At 40.0% G+C, this 16,112-nt stretch overlaps 1 protein-coding gene across 2 annotated transcripts in view; it reads right to left on the reverse strand.

Annotated features, from left to right (window-relative positions):
* Positions 1-16,112, reverse strand: part of COL21A1 (collagen type XXI alpha 1 chain) — a 197,591-nt gene that overhangs the window by 42,779 nt on the left and 138,700 nt on the right. For both annotated transcript variants that reach the window (XM_005300199.5, XM_024101575.3), the window contains 2 exons: positions 4,961-5,005; positions 4,079-4,132 (listed from right to left, as the gene is read on the reverse strand). In XM_005300199.5, the coding sequence (XP_005300256.2) occupies positions 4,079-4,132; positions 4,961-5,005 (99 nt within the window). The remainder of the gene's footprint in view (positions 1-4,078; positions 4,133-4,960; positions 5,006-16,112) is intronic.

Below are 16,112 nucleotides of genomic sequence, written 5' to 3' on the forward strand. Positions count from 1 at the left end.
CTATTTTCAGTTAAAAAACATTTAAAAGCAGAATTATATGATGCTCACATGTATAAGAAGAAAGCATCCACAGATCTGGGAATTTATATTTAGTAAGACCATCTGATCTCAATTGCCAGAGTCTTATAGAAAATAAGTTAAATGAACAAAAGCCATAAAACAAATCAAAGCTTTAATTCAAAGAGAAAGAATTCTCCAGAGCAACCAGGCTTGTTTCCATTAAAAACGAAAGAAGCAACATTTTTATTTCTTGCAGTAAACTCAGATTTCAATCAGTGAAAGCTACCATCTGTTAAAAATTATTCCCATATACTCTGGAAAAAGGAATCATTTGTAGGAGTCACTAATAGGATTACTTCATGATTTTAAAGATCTCAGATAAATGGGTTACATAGTATTAAATGTAAGGAAATACGATTAGAGTTCACATACAAAAGATGTAGATCTTTCTTGAATAAGAGTCTTGCCTATATGCATTTTATATGGGTATAACAGAGGCTAAAAGGTTGAGCCAGTGGTTAGGCAACTAGCCTGGACATGGGAGATAGAGGTTCAAGTTTCTCCCACGCCACAGAGTTTCTACATGACCTGGTGCAAGGCTGTTAGTCTCTGTCCCTGTTCCCTATTTATCGATTAGGATAATAATATTTTCCTACCTCTCAAGGGTGTTGTGAGGATAAATACATTGGGCAATTTTTTCAGACGCACCTACATTACTTAAGAGCCTACATCCCATATTTAGGCATCACTGGCATTCACAAAACTCCTGCTCAGTTGCTGCCTAACCTTGTAGTTAACTAAATTCACTAGGTGATATAAATAATATCTAGCTCTTACATAACACTTTTCATCCACAGTTCATTTTACAAAGGATTTCAATACCATTACCCCATTTCACAGATGGAAACTGAGGCACAGAGGAGGGAAATGACTTGACTAAGGTCACTCAGCAGGCCAATGGCAGAGTCAAAAATAGAATGCAGGTCTCCTGAAACCTAGCCCAGTGCTCTATCAAAGAGGCCACACTGCCTGTCTTATAAAATAAAGCTAGGTACCTGCCCCAAGGTTCTTATAATGTACTTCTGGGGAAGAGGTAGAGGCTACTAGGTTGCCTAACATTTTCCATTATAAAAATTCCTCACACTGTTATTTTCAATGAGCTCTAGCACTTTTTTATCTGCAGCAAAAACCTGACATCGGCAGAGAGTCTCCTGAAATCAAAGAGATGCAAAATTGGATTTCCCATCAGTGTCTTGCTCACGACAGTATGGCCTTGGCATTCTGCCTAAAAAACTCTAAACATTCTATTAGCACTGCACATGCATCACCCTATTTAAGTGTGCCACATACAAAGAACCTCCAGCCAGTACAGACAAAATGGATGAACCTCCTTCTGTTGTCACCCATCAAAATACCCTGAGAGATAACAAACTGGGAACAGAACTCAGATTTCTTAGGTGCCAGATTTAGCGCTCAGCTACTTAATCTCCATGGTCTCTCAGCAAAACACTGACAAACCTAAGTACTCAGTTATAGACTCACAGACTTTAAGGCCAGATGAGATCATCCTGATCATATTGTCTGACCTCCTGCACATCGCAGCCCATAGAACCTTACCCGCCCACTCCTCTGATAGATCCATAACCTCTGACTGAGTTACTGAAGTCCTCAAATCATTATTTAAAGACTTCAGGTTACAGAGAATCCATTAGTCTAGTGGATCTAGTGTAGATCAGAAAGTGATCTATGCCCCATGCTGCAGAGGAAGGCAAAAAAACCCCAGGGTCTCTGCCAATCTGACCTGGGGAAAAATTCCTTCCTGACTCCAAATATGGTGATCAGTTAGATCCTGAGCATGCGGGCAAGACAAACCAGCCAGACACCTGGGAAAGAATTCAGTGTAGTAACTCAGAGCCCTCTCCATCTAGTGTTCCATCTCCAGCCATTGAGGATATTTGCTATTAGCAGTCACAGATGGGCCTCATACTATTATAGGCAATCTCATCATACCATCCCCTCCACAAACTTATCAAGTTAGGCTTAAGCTCAGTCCTGAAACAGGTATTTTTGCACCCACTGCTCCCCTTGGAAGGCTGTTTCAGAACTTAACTCCTCTGATGGTTAGAAACCTTCATCTAATTTCAAGCCTATACTTGTTGACAGTCAGTTTATATTCATTTGTTCTTGTGCGAAGACTGGCCCTTAACTGAAATAACTACTCTCCCTCCTGGTGTTTATCCCTCTTACATATTTATAGAGAGTAATCATATCACCCCTCTGCCTTCGCTTTGTTAGGCTAAACAAGCCAAGCTCCTTGTGTCTCCTCTTATAAGATATGTTTTCCATTCTTCTGATCATCCTAATGGCCCTTCACTACATCTGTTCCAATTTGAATTCATCTTTTTTTAAACACAGGCAACCGGAAGTGGACACAGTATTCCAAGTAAGGTCTCACTAGAGCTTTGTATAATGATAATATAACACTTCCTATCGCTACTGGAAATACCTCAACTGATGCATCCTAGGATTTCATTAGCCTTTTTCACAGCCATATCATATTAGTGGCTAATAGTTGTCTTGTGATTGACCAATACACCAGGTCTTTCTATCACTGCCAACGGATACATCCCCAGCTAATACCAAAACATATTGTTGGTGGTCCCTAAATGCATGACCTTGCACTTTCCACTATTACATTTCATCCCATTTCTCTTACTCCAGTTTTCAAGGTAATCCAGATCTTCTTGTATGATATTCTGGTCCTCCTCCATATTGGCAATATCTCCCAACTTTGTATGTGCAAATGTTATTAGCACACTCCCACTTTGTAAGGAGAAGGCTTTTCCTATAGCCATATTGAAAGGCCTAAGGCCTTTATCTGCAGCCATATTAGGAGAACAGCAGCCATTAGCTAAGAAGCAGAAAGTCACATCCTCACATTGCATCTAAATTACATTAAAACAATGTAATATTGGGCTGTTAAGAAGGAGATCCTCTCCTAATAGCACCCACTATCACCAGATAGAGAAACAGAACTTAAGATGGTTAAAGAAAACTTAGTTTGATAGCATTCTGTCTGGCAAGAAACCACTTATCAGTAGTTGTGGTTTTATCTTTATGGTCCCCTTTCCTTATAGTCTGTCTATATGATCTCTGTCTGGTTCTTTGATTGTTTCTGTCTGTTACATAATGAATTTTGCTAGGTGTAAATTAATTAACATGTTGGGGTATAATTAGTTAAAGAATTTTGTCACAATAGGTTAGGATTAGTTAGTAAAATGATTGATTAAGGTACAGCTAAGCAGGACTCAAATTTCACTATATAAACTGGGGTCCAAAGAGAAGTTCTTTGGGAACCAGTTCCAGGACACAGTCCCAAGATCAGAATTGCCAGACCGCAACACTCTGCCAATGACACCGTGCAGAAACTGGAGCCCCCCAGATGACCTGATCCTGACTGGCCACCAAGAAAAGTTCATCCGTCTTATTGAGAGTGGTGAGCATTTTATGTGTAGTATGTGCATTCTGTTTGATTAATAAATAGAAGTTAAGTAGGGTATTATTGTGTTAGGCTTTTTCACTGGTAAAAGACCCCATAACCCCACAAAAGATTAAACCCTGAGTCCTCTGGGAATGGATGTTTACCCGGAACCCAGAGGAGTACAGCCCAGAGCTCGGAGGAGTAGAGCCTGGAGCCCACGGAGGGGTAAAGTTAGATGCCTAAATTAAAAGGGTTACGCCTGAGCCCTAGGAACAGGGTGAGTGTGTGAGTAACAGAGAATTATGTGCAGTAACAACTTATGCTGTCTGTAACATGGAGCCAATCATGCTGATATAACCCATTGTTTCACTGTATTATGCAGCATCTTCTAGAGGCCACTCCACAGCAGAAAATAGCTTGCTACCAATTATTCTAGTTCATTCTTTAGCTATAGTGGAAGAGGTCTATGCTGCAGTGCTGAATGTCCAGGGCCAAACTTTGCTAATGATGGCAGTCAAAGCAGGACATTACACTTACACATAACAGAATTTGATTTTTCTTTTTAAATAACCTAGGAAATTACATGAAAAAACGTACAGCGGCCCCTGGTGATCCTTTTGCTCCTGGTTGCCCTGGAGGTCCGATTTCACCCTATAATTGAAAACATCTCACATAAATATAATATTGGTGCAAAAAAGAAATTTGATTACAAAACCCTACTTCTACAGATTAGTTTCACCAGGATTGATTTCAAAGTGTTAGAAGATCCAATTAATTGTATGTTAGCCATACTGATTGCTCTAATCACAGAATGAAAGAAAAAAGACCAAAAGATTTGCAGTTGCATAAAAGATTGAGAAGCATGAGTCCCTGTACAGGATCCAAGACAGGGAAGGCCAAAACCAAACTAAGAAAAAAATAGATCCCCTTTAGGAAGGCCTCCAAACCAACCATGGCAAGCAGAGTTCCTTGTTATTGGTCTAGGAGGCAGACAGGCTCTCTCCCTTACCCTTTGGAGTCAGATGAGGTCAGATCAGGGGCAGCTTAACCCGGTTCATAAGGCTCATATTTCAGATCAAACAAACTTGGAGTCTGAAAAACATCTCTAAGGCCCAGGTCAGGGTAGTATTTTGGAGACTGAAGGGGCCCTGAAATCTGTAACACGTAGCATAACATCCAGTCCTTTCTCTCTCTGAGGGTACATCTACATGGCAATAAAATACCCGCGGCTGGCCTGTATCAGCTGACTTGAGAGCGTGAGGCTTGGCCTGCGGGCTATAAACTTGCAGTGTAGATATTCAGGCTCAGGCTACAGCCTGGGCTCTGGGACCCTCCCAACTCGTCCCCATTGCTTTTCAATGGAATTTGTACTCCTGAATCCCTTATGACGCTTTTGAAAATTTCCCCTCAAATCCTTATTCAGGCCAAAAAAACTAAATTTGCATTGATTTTAATTGTATCTTAAATTATTATGAATACCTTTTGTCCTTTTGTTCCATGACTTCCAGGGATTCCAGGAATTCCCTAAGAGAAAAAACAAGAAGTTTTAAATACATTAAATGGCTATTCCAAAAAAAAAAAAATGTAAACTTTTTTTTTTTTTTTTTTTAAAGGTTTAACATTTCTCTTTTAATTTGGGTAAGAAACATAGCCAGGAAATAAGATACAACCTGGAAACATGCAAGCTAATGCTTCTGGCGGATATAGACTAAAACAAAGAATTCAGTGCCTCCCCCTCTATTTTCCTGCCAGTACTTGCAAATGTGCAGGTGGGCAGGGTCAGGTCCCCACCTTTGGCCCACCGAGGGTGGAATGGGGGAGTGAAAATCCTGATGATGCAGAGAAGGAAATACCCATAAGATTTCCTATTACAGAATGTACAGGCCGGCTTTGGCATGATCACAGTTTCAAATAAACCAGCTGTTTTTTAGATCTATCATGACATGTTTACATGGCTAGCACTTTGCGGTAACAAAAATTGTAATTTCATGCAAAGTATTTTCTTTTACAATATTATCATTTAGTTATGCTTGCTAAAAACAGAGTAAATGTAACCTCATGCTTCAGGACTTAAAATATTTGCTAGAGAGCTAAATACTGCACAATTATCTAGGTTCATTTCACCTTTCAACAAAGCATGAGCTACTGACTACTGTCAGAGCTAAGGCACCAAACATGATGGATAAATGGTCCAATCCAGCATAGCAAATCTTACGTTCCTGTCTAGCTTGTAGTGATCAGATCTGAGGGACACTGGAGATGATTGTTTTTGTGTCCCAATTTCTGCTCTTAGACATGGCTGTTGGGCTTCCACAGGCTTTAAGGAGGGCCACTATAAGTGACTAAGGATGGTCAACCTGAATGCATTTTTTACATGTCGTTAGCACAAAGTGTTATAACGAATGAAAGAATACTCAAATTCATCCCGGAAACAAAACTCTCACGTGTGTAGTCAGCCTAATTCTGCTCTCAGTTACTCCCTATGCAGCCTTAATAGACCAAATCCTGTTCTCAGTTACACCAGTAAAAATCCAGAGTAAGTCCATTGTGAATTTGGCTCACTGACTTCATTATTTTGTCCAATATTTAACGTAATATGCTGCAATGGAACTAAGTAGAGAGATGTCCTGGACATAACAGACACACATAGGTAAAACCTCTTCCAATCAAACACATTCACATAAGTTCCTAAATTGTTATTAATGAAGACCTACTGATTCTAAGAATATTAAGCTCTTCCCTTAGCATTATGTTGTTGTCTTTGGAAACCAAAAATAATGATGGGAAGCCTAGGGTGAAGTGATAAAGCAAAGGAAATCCAGATTTTATGAAATTCCTAACACAGCATCAGGGTAGTGCATTCTGCTCAACACTACGAACATGATTCTGATCTCCCCTTCACTAATGTAGATCAGGAATAATTCCACAGTAATCAGTGAAATTACACCTGTGTAACATCAGCATGTGAACAGGCCAACAAACTTTAGAATTGTAATTGTTCTATGGTTTACACTATACTTAAACTCTAGTTTAGTTTTAGCTAATATAGATTCCATCTAACAGAATTATCTTCAGGATATATTTAATAATGACACATTGTGGGCTTTGACTAGTCATCAAGGTTCTAATTTTGGTACCAATTACAGGAGAAAGCAATGACACAATATTATAGAAAGCTACACTAGATAATAAAGGCCTGATTCTACCACCTTTACACATGTTGAGTAATACACATTTTCTCTCCAAACTATTGCTCTGTCAAGATATTTCAGTATTCCAAAAGCATATTAGACCTGCTGGATCTGGGCTGTAAGCGTTCCATAACCAGACATGGTTTTAAATAAATGTAGATGAGATTAGACCTGTCCATGAATTCTAAATAGCTGTACATTATTAACACAAATTATTCCATATACTTGACTACCCATCAGAAGATTTTTTTCAGAAACAGGATAATATTTATTGAAAAGATGTACAGAAACTCATGTTGGCTAATAACTTCCTTTTGGCTACACATCTACACAGTCTTCAGGGCAGAGATAGTAACTTCATGTGTGTTTGTACAACATCTAACACAGAGGTTCCCAAAGTGGGCGATACCGCCCCCTGGGGGACGCTGGAATGATCCGGGGGGCAGTAGTAGCCTTGGGTGCAATTGGGGGGCGTTGAATAAAAATAAGGGCGCGGTGGAAGCATAAAGAAAGAAGAGAATATAAGAAAATTTTGAAAAACCGTTCGTACATGTTTCATCTGTTGTGTAACATAGAGTTAAAGTTGTAGTGATTACTTTATTTTCCAAATAAATTCACAAATTATAACCGATCAGGTGTCAAGTCCGTCAACAGCTCTTAACAAGCAAGTGTTGGCAGGCGAGCGTGTCGCGCATTGTCGGGAAGTTCAGCTTGCATCGGCAGGAATATGTGCGTGTAATGACTTGTTTACAATACGATACTGAGCCCAAGAAAAAATGTAGACAATATAGTATTGAATATTTGAACTATGGCTTTATTCAGTCGCCTACAAACAATACATTACCGATATGCCTGATTTGCCAAAAAGTTTTATCAAATGAAGCTATGAAGCCTTCAAGACTACAAGAACATTTGACAAAAGTTCATGCTGATAAGAAAGATAAGGATTTATCTTATTTTCAAGCACTTAAAGAAATTTTTTTGAGACAGCCGACATTGGCAAAACTCTTTTCAATAGCATCCAAAGATGAGGAGGATGGGTTGCGTGCTTCTTACAACATTTCGTTACTGATTGCTAAATCTGGAAAACCGCATACTATTGGTGAAGAACTAATTCTACCGGCTATAAGTGAGGTACTACGCACTATGCTGCACAAGCCAGCGTCTGATATTACCAAGAAAATTTCTTTGAGCAATAATACAGTGCAAAGAAGAATTGATGAAATGGCTCAAGATGTTGAAGACTCATTATGTGAGTATTTAAAAACATCCCAGTTCTCTATACAGCTTGATGAGTCAACTTTGCCAGGAAATGAAGCCTTACTTTTAGCATACATGCGATTCATAAAAGAAGAAAAAATTTGCCAAGAATTATTATTTGCTAAAAATTTGCAAACTGATATTAAAGGAGAATCAATATTTCATGCATTGGAAGAGTTTTTTAAAGAAAAAGAAATCCCCCTGAGTAATATCTTGTCAGTTGCTACTGATGGTGCTCCAGCGATGATAGGGCGGCTACAGGGGTTTTCTTGCATATTTATAAAAAGCGGTTCCGAATGTATTCGCTGTACACTGTGTCATTCATCGTCAACATTTAGTTGCCAAAAATCTGAGTGAACGCCTACATAGGTCATTACCTTATGTCATTAAAGCAATCAACAAAATCAGGAGCAATTCATTGAATGACAGATTGTTTGGACAACTTTGTATTGAAAACGATGAAGAATTCAATCACTTGCTGCTTCATACAGAAGTTCGTTGGCTATCAAAAGGTGCCTGTTTGGATCAGTTTTATAAACTCTTCGACTCAGTGCTAGAGTTCCTAGAAAACAAAGATGATGCTTTATGAGCCAACTTGATTGATTCCAGAAATGACATAGCTTATTTGACAGACTTGTTTAATAAATTTAATGAAACAAATTTACAGCTCCAAGGCGATGAGCTGAATTTAATCAAAACAAAAACTGTTATTTCCGCATTTGTGGCAAAACTTCTTCTGTACAAACGAAATTTAGGACGAGGAGAATTCAGCCAGTTTCCAAATTTATCAACAGTAGAAAAACATGATGAAGACTTGCTTACCTATTGTCAGCACATGGAGGCTCTCCATTCTGACTTCAATCAACGATTTGAAGATATTCTTAAAATGAACATACCCGATTGGGTTTTGGACCCTTTTTCAAGTACAAACACAGAAGAATCTCCAAAATTACAAGAAGAACTGATAGAAGTAACAACAAATGAGGAATTGAAATTGAAATTCAAAGATGGCTACCAACAATTCTGGCTGCAAAAGCAGATACCTACACTTTATCCTGGATTATGGGTTATAGTACAAAAGTTTTTAAGTGCATTTCCTTCATCATATTTAGTGGAACGTAGGTTCAGTGCGGTCACAAATCTGTTAACTAAAAAAAGAAACCGACTGCAAATAGCTCATCGCGGTGATTTAAGAATGCTGCTGACAAAAATAGAGCTGAACATTAATAAATTGATAGCAGCGCACCAGGTTCATCCTTCTCATTAGGATTATTTGTAATGTTATTCGTAATTTTTATTTTAATATTATCCTTCGTTATCTTAATTTTCTGTGTGTAATGCGAATGTTACTATGGTTTATTTTAATAAATAATTTTATAATTTCAAGCTTCAAGGTGTCTTATTTACAACAACATCTTTCTTTACTATATTGTAGGACGTAGGTAGAAATATAGATACATAAAAGAACGCAAATTTGTCAGTGCATCTTTCTGTTTGTTCGCTTAAAGAAGGTAGATTTCCAGGGGGGCGCTGAGTAATTTTTTTTCTGAAAAGGGGGCAGTAGGCCAAATAAGTTTGGGAACCTCTGATCTAACACAATGCTGACCCAATCCTGATTGGGGGCCTCTGGGGGCTACTACAATATACAAATAAACAAAAAAATGTTGGTAATGTAAGGAGGGTCAGAGCAGGAGTTAATTATTCCAGGATCATATGTACAGTAATATACACTCACTAAAATGGCTCTTGGCACTTTGTTGCTGTTGTTGTTTGTTTTGTTTTTTCCTCCCAAAAGGAGTCAATTTTTATGCAAAACACACAACCCTTTTGTAATATGCCAGCACAAACAGAGAGGCTTGGGGGCTAGCAAAATATCAATGTTACCCCTTCCAACAAACAACTTATTCCAAAATTCAGAAAAGCATTATGTGGATCTGAGAAGAAAATTTGGCTCTTTTTCCATTAACAAGGAACAAAAATTTATGAAGACAGTAATAATAGGTTCTAACCACTGATTTGGTTAAAATGATGAGCATGTGGATTTAATTTAACCCTGAGAATAAAAAGAATGGAATATAAAATAAAAAGTAAAACCCATTAAATCTTGAGAACAGAATTAATGTGTAAATACATTTTGTGAGAAGGTTTCTCATTCAAATTCACACCTAACTGCTAAAATAATAAGACTTTCAGAGTCACTCATTTGATTTTTTTTTCAGTTTATAATTCATTTGATGAGATTAAATCTAAGTAACATCCAGAATATATATTTCAAAGAAAAGAGTGAAAGTAAATGTATCAATTGCCAAACAGAAGTAGAAGAAAATTGGATATTATACCATATATTGACATTGATTAAGTACTATGGTATGTGCAAGGGATGAGAATGAAGTAATCAACTGACCACATTTACCACATCAAACCCATCCTCACCTGACATCCTTGCACAACAATGCTGAACAATTTAGTCAGGGAAGCCAGGGCCTCAAATTTAAGCAATTGGCCCTAGACCACGTGTTTACACTCATGCTGGAACCAAACTGACAACAACTACATTTGGACATAGTTCTTACTAGCAAGATGGTGATAGTGTTTAGCGATGAGTTATGCTATACTAGTAAACTGTCTCACCAGATTACCGTAGTTGTAAAATTATGTAGATGGGGCCAAATGCCTGTAAGGAGAGGATACCTATTGTGAAATTGTAGACTGAGAGAGATAGTGTGGTCTTGTGAATTGAGAATGAGGTGGATCCAGGAATTCCTAAATCCTAGATTCTGACTTGCTGTGTGGCCTTGGACAAGTTGCATATCCTCTGTGTCTGTTTCTCCAATCTACAAATGAATACTTATTTAACACATATGACAAGTATTGTCATAACATTCGAAAATGTAAATGACCCTCCCAAACCCACAAATCAATGTGTGAGAATAATTGTTAACACCCCTGTAGTCATAGGACAAAAAGGGGGAGGGGGTTCGTGGGTTACAGATTGTTGTGACAACCCATGAATCCAGAGTCTTCATTAAAACCATGTTTTTGTCCTATGACTACAGGGGTGTTACCAGGCCACTTCACTTTGAATGGTCCCTTAGAATATGTGATAACAATTTATGCTAAATGTCTGTGCCATCTTGTATTTAGCTGTGGCACTCTGACTACCTTTCCCAGACCCAAAGAACAGCTCTGTGTAGCAAAGCTTGTCTTTCTCAGCAACAGAAGTTGGTCCAATAAAAGATATTATCTCATCTACCTTGTCTCACTAATAGTCTGGGACTGACATGACTACAACTACACTGCATACATTTGTAATTACATGGCAGGTTGAGAAGGGGTAAATGCAAGAGATTTATGCAGAGGCTAGCACAAATAATTTATGCCTTGAATTTCCTCACCACTTCCCAAAACTCTGATGTTTCTGTGGAAGTAGCAGAGGAATGTCTGGAGGGAAGTACTGCTCACTCTCTAAAAGATTTTTCTGAGCAGACTTCTTGATTTCTCTCTTCCTTTTCAGAGGACACTTCTTCCTCGTTGCCACACAGAATTTTGGAGGGAAGCAGACCGGAGAGTTCTGAACTGTTTGGTAGGGGCCTCTCCACTCAACATCTTGCCACAGGATCTGAAACTGCCAAAATATTCTCAGCAAGGAAGCAGCACACTAAATTGTTCCAGGTTGTATTCAATCAGATTAAATAATCTCTCTCTCTCTCTCTCTCTCTCTCACACACACACACACACACACGAACATTTAAACAATAGAAAACCCCTTAAAGCCCTGCTTAGCTCCTTTTAAAAAACTTTCTTGGCTGAAGGGATCCATTTATACCATTCTTTTGCTTTTACCTCAACATCAGTAGCAATGAAGGATTGAAAGAAAATAAACTTCATCCAGCCATAGCTCCTGTAGGACTGATTCTGTATCCCTGAAGTCAATGAGATTTTTGCCACTGACCTCAGTGGGAGCAGGACCAGATCCTTAATGTCCTTATTTGGCTCACTGACATTTATTCATCTGAGAATGAATCTGCCCCTCACATTAGTTTGCCTCAGGGATTCCCTGAGCAAACTAAGTTGAGTTCTTCAAAGTCATTCACCACATATTGATTGGCACATAAGGAGCAGTATGAAATGGCTAATCTGGCATGTAATGACCGGTGAAGAAAGAGGCTTTCCCCACAATAATTATTTTCCTGTATAACTTCCATGGTCCAGCAGCTGCAATGGCTAATTTCTGTAGGACTGGATCCAGAAGACCTAGAAAATTAAATTGAATCTCTATTTCCTTATCTATTCTCACTCTATTATTTCCCTATTCATGCATAACCTGTGTTCATGCCAATCGAAATTACTGGAACCTACCCAGAGGAGAGTGTTTTAAAATCCTCTCAGACATCCTATATTTTCTTTTTAATTTTTAGGTTAAAAGCCAAACCAAGTTTTGGAAAAGTGTTAGAAATTCACTCCTAAGCAGATACTTCATATGCAACACAAAGCTTCAGAACCTGAATTCTTTTATTTATTTTTAACAACATGAGTAATAAACCACTTATAACAGGAAGTTATAGATGAGAGAGTGACATAACGTTAAGTAAACTATCACAGTAACCTTACTGTAATGATCACAAGATATACCACTACTTTAAAGTATGAGTTGACAAATCTAGTTTAATTCTTTTCCTGTAAAGGCTGCATAAACTAGAACTATAACGAATGCCTGTCTTTAATTAGAAGTTAATATAAAACAGATGCATCATGCAATTTTTCACTTAGGGAAACACAATGTTTGGAATCACTACAAATGGGAAAATTGCCACCCACTGGGAGTGATAGAATGAATGCTATGGAATAATTTGTGATTCACTGGCCTAGAAAATATGGCCTTTGGGGATGTCCTTTGCACAATTAACTGCATCAAGCAACTTTTTGTCAGTAATACATGAGAAAAGATGGGCAACTCTCTATTTTAATTTTCTTTTTTCTTCCTCTGATCAGAAAACTTTTTTTTTTTTACTGTCTGAATTTAACAGTGCATTTTTACGATCACTATCCCAATAAAATTTAGCACTGTATTTCTATCCACTATAACTAAACCTCAAAAAATCTCAAAGCCTTATTGAGCTTTAAAAAGTGGTCATTTTGATCTTACCCCCTTTTTGCATCCCTCCACTCGCTCCCCCTTTTTCTCTGAATCAAGCACAAGCTTCTTGTCTTTGTCAGTCCCTTCCACATTTAGCTATCCCTTTTCTATCAAATTTATTGCAAGGCTGACCCCTGCCTTCACTCTTCCAGAGACATTAGCCTTGACTGCCCACTTGTCAGCTTTTCCTATGAGTACCTTCGTGTTTTCCTTCAAGTCATCCTTTTTACATGGGAAGAACTCCCCATCAAACTTTGTAAAGCCGCTTCCTTATCGCCTCTTAGATCTTGATCTAGCAAGGGACTTAAGCACCTGTAACTTTAACCATGTAAGCAGTCATTGACTTCAACAAATTATTCGTGTGCTTCAAGTCATGCATATGTTTAAGAACCTTACTGAATTTGGGATTTATATCTATCCTTACCATCTATCTTTGCCATGGTGCCTAGAAATTAATGTTATCAGACACTAGTTAGATTGGCAGCCACCTGTGACTAAAAAGATTGAGGCTACTAGTTTGTGTAAATGTTGCAGTCCTTCCCATCTGTTTCCATCTTGGTATAAACCTACATTGTTAGTTCTCTGGAGCAGGAATTGTCTTGGTTTCACTTGTTGGCATGGTACTTAGCACAACAGGTCTTTGATAGAGGTCTCTAAAAGCTAATGCAATATATAAAATTAATAAATAATAAGAAGTAATAATATTTGAACCATTACCAAATTGTTTCTAAATGAGTGATCCACCATTTACAGAGGTTGTACAGTAGTAGATAGCACATTAGCTAATGGTCCAGCAGCAACCTGTTAAAAGAGCAATTGGAAAACTAAGTGCCAAATCCTGATCTCATTAAAATTAATGGGAGTTTTGCCACTGACCACACTGAAATTGGTATTTGGCTCTGTCAGGGTTCCCTCCTCACTCTGAACTCTGAGGTACAGATGTGGAGACCCGCATGAAAGACCCCCTAAGCTTATTTCTACCAGCTTATGTTAAAAACTTCCCCAAGGCACAAATTCTTCCTTGCCTTTGGACGGTATGCTGCCACCACCAAGTGAGTTAGACAAAGATTCAGGAAAAGGACCACTTTGGAGTTCCTGTTTCCCCAAAATATCCCCCCAAGCCCCTTCACCCCCTTTCCTGAGGAGGCTTGAGAGTAACCAAGGTGAGCACAGACCAGACCCTTGGGTTTTTAGGATACTAAAAACCCAATCAGATTCTTAAAAACAGAACTTTAATATAAAGAAAAAGTAAAAGAAGCACCTCTGTAAAATCAAGATGGAAGGTTATTTACAGGGTAATCAGATTCAAAACACAGAGGATTTCCCCTCTAGGCAAAACGTTAAAGTTACAAAAACAGGGATAAACCTCCCTCTTAGCACAGGGAAAATTCACAAGCTAAAACAAAAGATAATCTAATGCAATTTCTTCCTATTACTTACAATTTGTAATCTTAGAGGTTTAGTTCAGGTATGATTTTGGGAGATGTATTTTCCCTGCCCTGATACCTCGCTGACCCGGAGAGAACAAAGGAACACAAAACAAAAACCTTCCCCCACAGATTTGAAAGTATCTTCTCCCCTTATTGGTCCTTTTGGTCAGGTGCCAACCAGGTTATCTGAGCTTCTTAACCCTTTACAGGTAAAGGAGGGATTTTATGCTACCCTGAGCTGTATGTTTATGACAGGCTCTAAGTAAAAACTGGACTAGGCACAGAATCCCTAGTCAGTAGTCTAGAAATATATAACCTTTTACGAAATATGACTGTGATTGGCATGGGTGGACCCCTTGGAACTGTGGGGAGCCCCATCAGCTTCATGGGACACAATGTGAGCATGGGTCCAACCAGGCCCACCAACGGGGACCGGGGGGGAGGGGCAAAGGGGGCAATTGCCCAAGACCCCGGGCAATTTAAAAGACTTAGGGGTCTAAGTTCCCTGTAAGCTGTGTGGCCTTGTGGCAGCCTATTTAGCACTGTGCAGGCACTCGGGGAACCCGGCCAGGGACCTGCCGCTGCCAGGGGAGAGGTGCTCCGGCCTCAATCTAGCCCGGCCCACAACCGGCTACAGCTGGGGCACCCCTCCCCTGGCCCCAACTCTGCTGCAGCCTGGACCTGCCATGGCCGGGGCGACTGGACCCAGAGGTGGCCGGGGTGGCGTGGCTCAGCCCAGCCCAGATCCAGATGTGACCGGGGCTCCCCACCCCAGCCCCGGTCCTGACCTTCAGGGGCAAGGGGAGGGGCCTATCCTGCAGCTTCAGCCCCGGAGCTGCGGCAGCAGGGAGAGGCACTTCTCTTCCTCAGCACAGGTGGTGCTGTGGGGGGAGAGAGCTGGGGGGAGTCCTGGAGCACCCTCCTACACCCCAAACCCCTCACTCCCACTCTAGAGCCCACACTCCCAGCCAGAGCCTCACCCCCTGCACCCAACCCTCTGCCACAGCGCTGAGCCCCTCATCTCTGGCTCCACCCCAGAGCCTGCACCCCCAGCCAGAGCCCTCACACTCCTACAACCCAACCCTCTGCCCCAGTCCTGAGCCCCCTCCCACATGCCGAACCCCTCAGCCCCACCCCACCACATGAATTTTGTTATGTGCACCAATATGGAGGCGATGTGTGACACATCGCCTCCATATTGGTGCACATAACAAAATTCATTCTGCACATCGGTGGGAAAATTAGAGGGAACACTGCTGGGAGTCCCTGGCCCTTTTAAATCGCCTGGTTGGGCTGCAGGGCTCCTTGGCGCATGCAGCTAATTAACTGATCAGTCTAGGGAAGCAGAGAAACTAATTAGTCATCAATTGAGAGCTATAAAAGACAACACAGGAAGGAAGTAAAGATGTGAGAGAGTGGGTTAGCTGAGCCCAGTATGTGTTGAGATCCCAAGGGAGGGATATCTCTGTTCCTCTCTGGCCCTATGGGACAGGACAAGAAACCACTGTAAATACTTTGCTGTATTGGGGTTGGTGGTGGGAACATAAATATGCAATGTGGAGATGCCACTCACTGGAGAGCCTGAATGGCTTTTAACCATCAGAGGGCATGGA

This window comes from Chrysemys picta, chromosome 3 (assembly GCF_011386835.1).
Source record: "Chrysemys picta bellii isolate R12L10 chromosome 3, ASM1138683v2, whole genome shotgun sequence".
NCBI classification, from domain to species: Eukaryota; Metazoa; Chordata; order Testudines; family Emydidae; genus Chrysemys; species Chrysemys picta.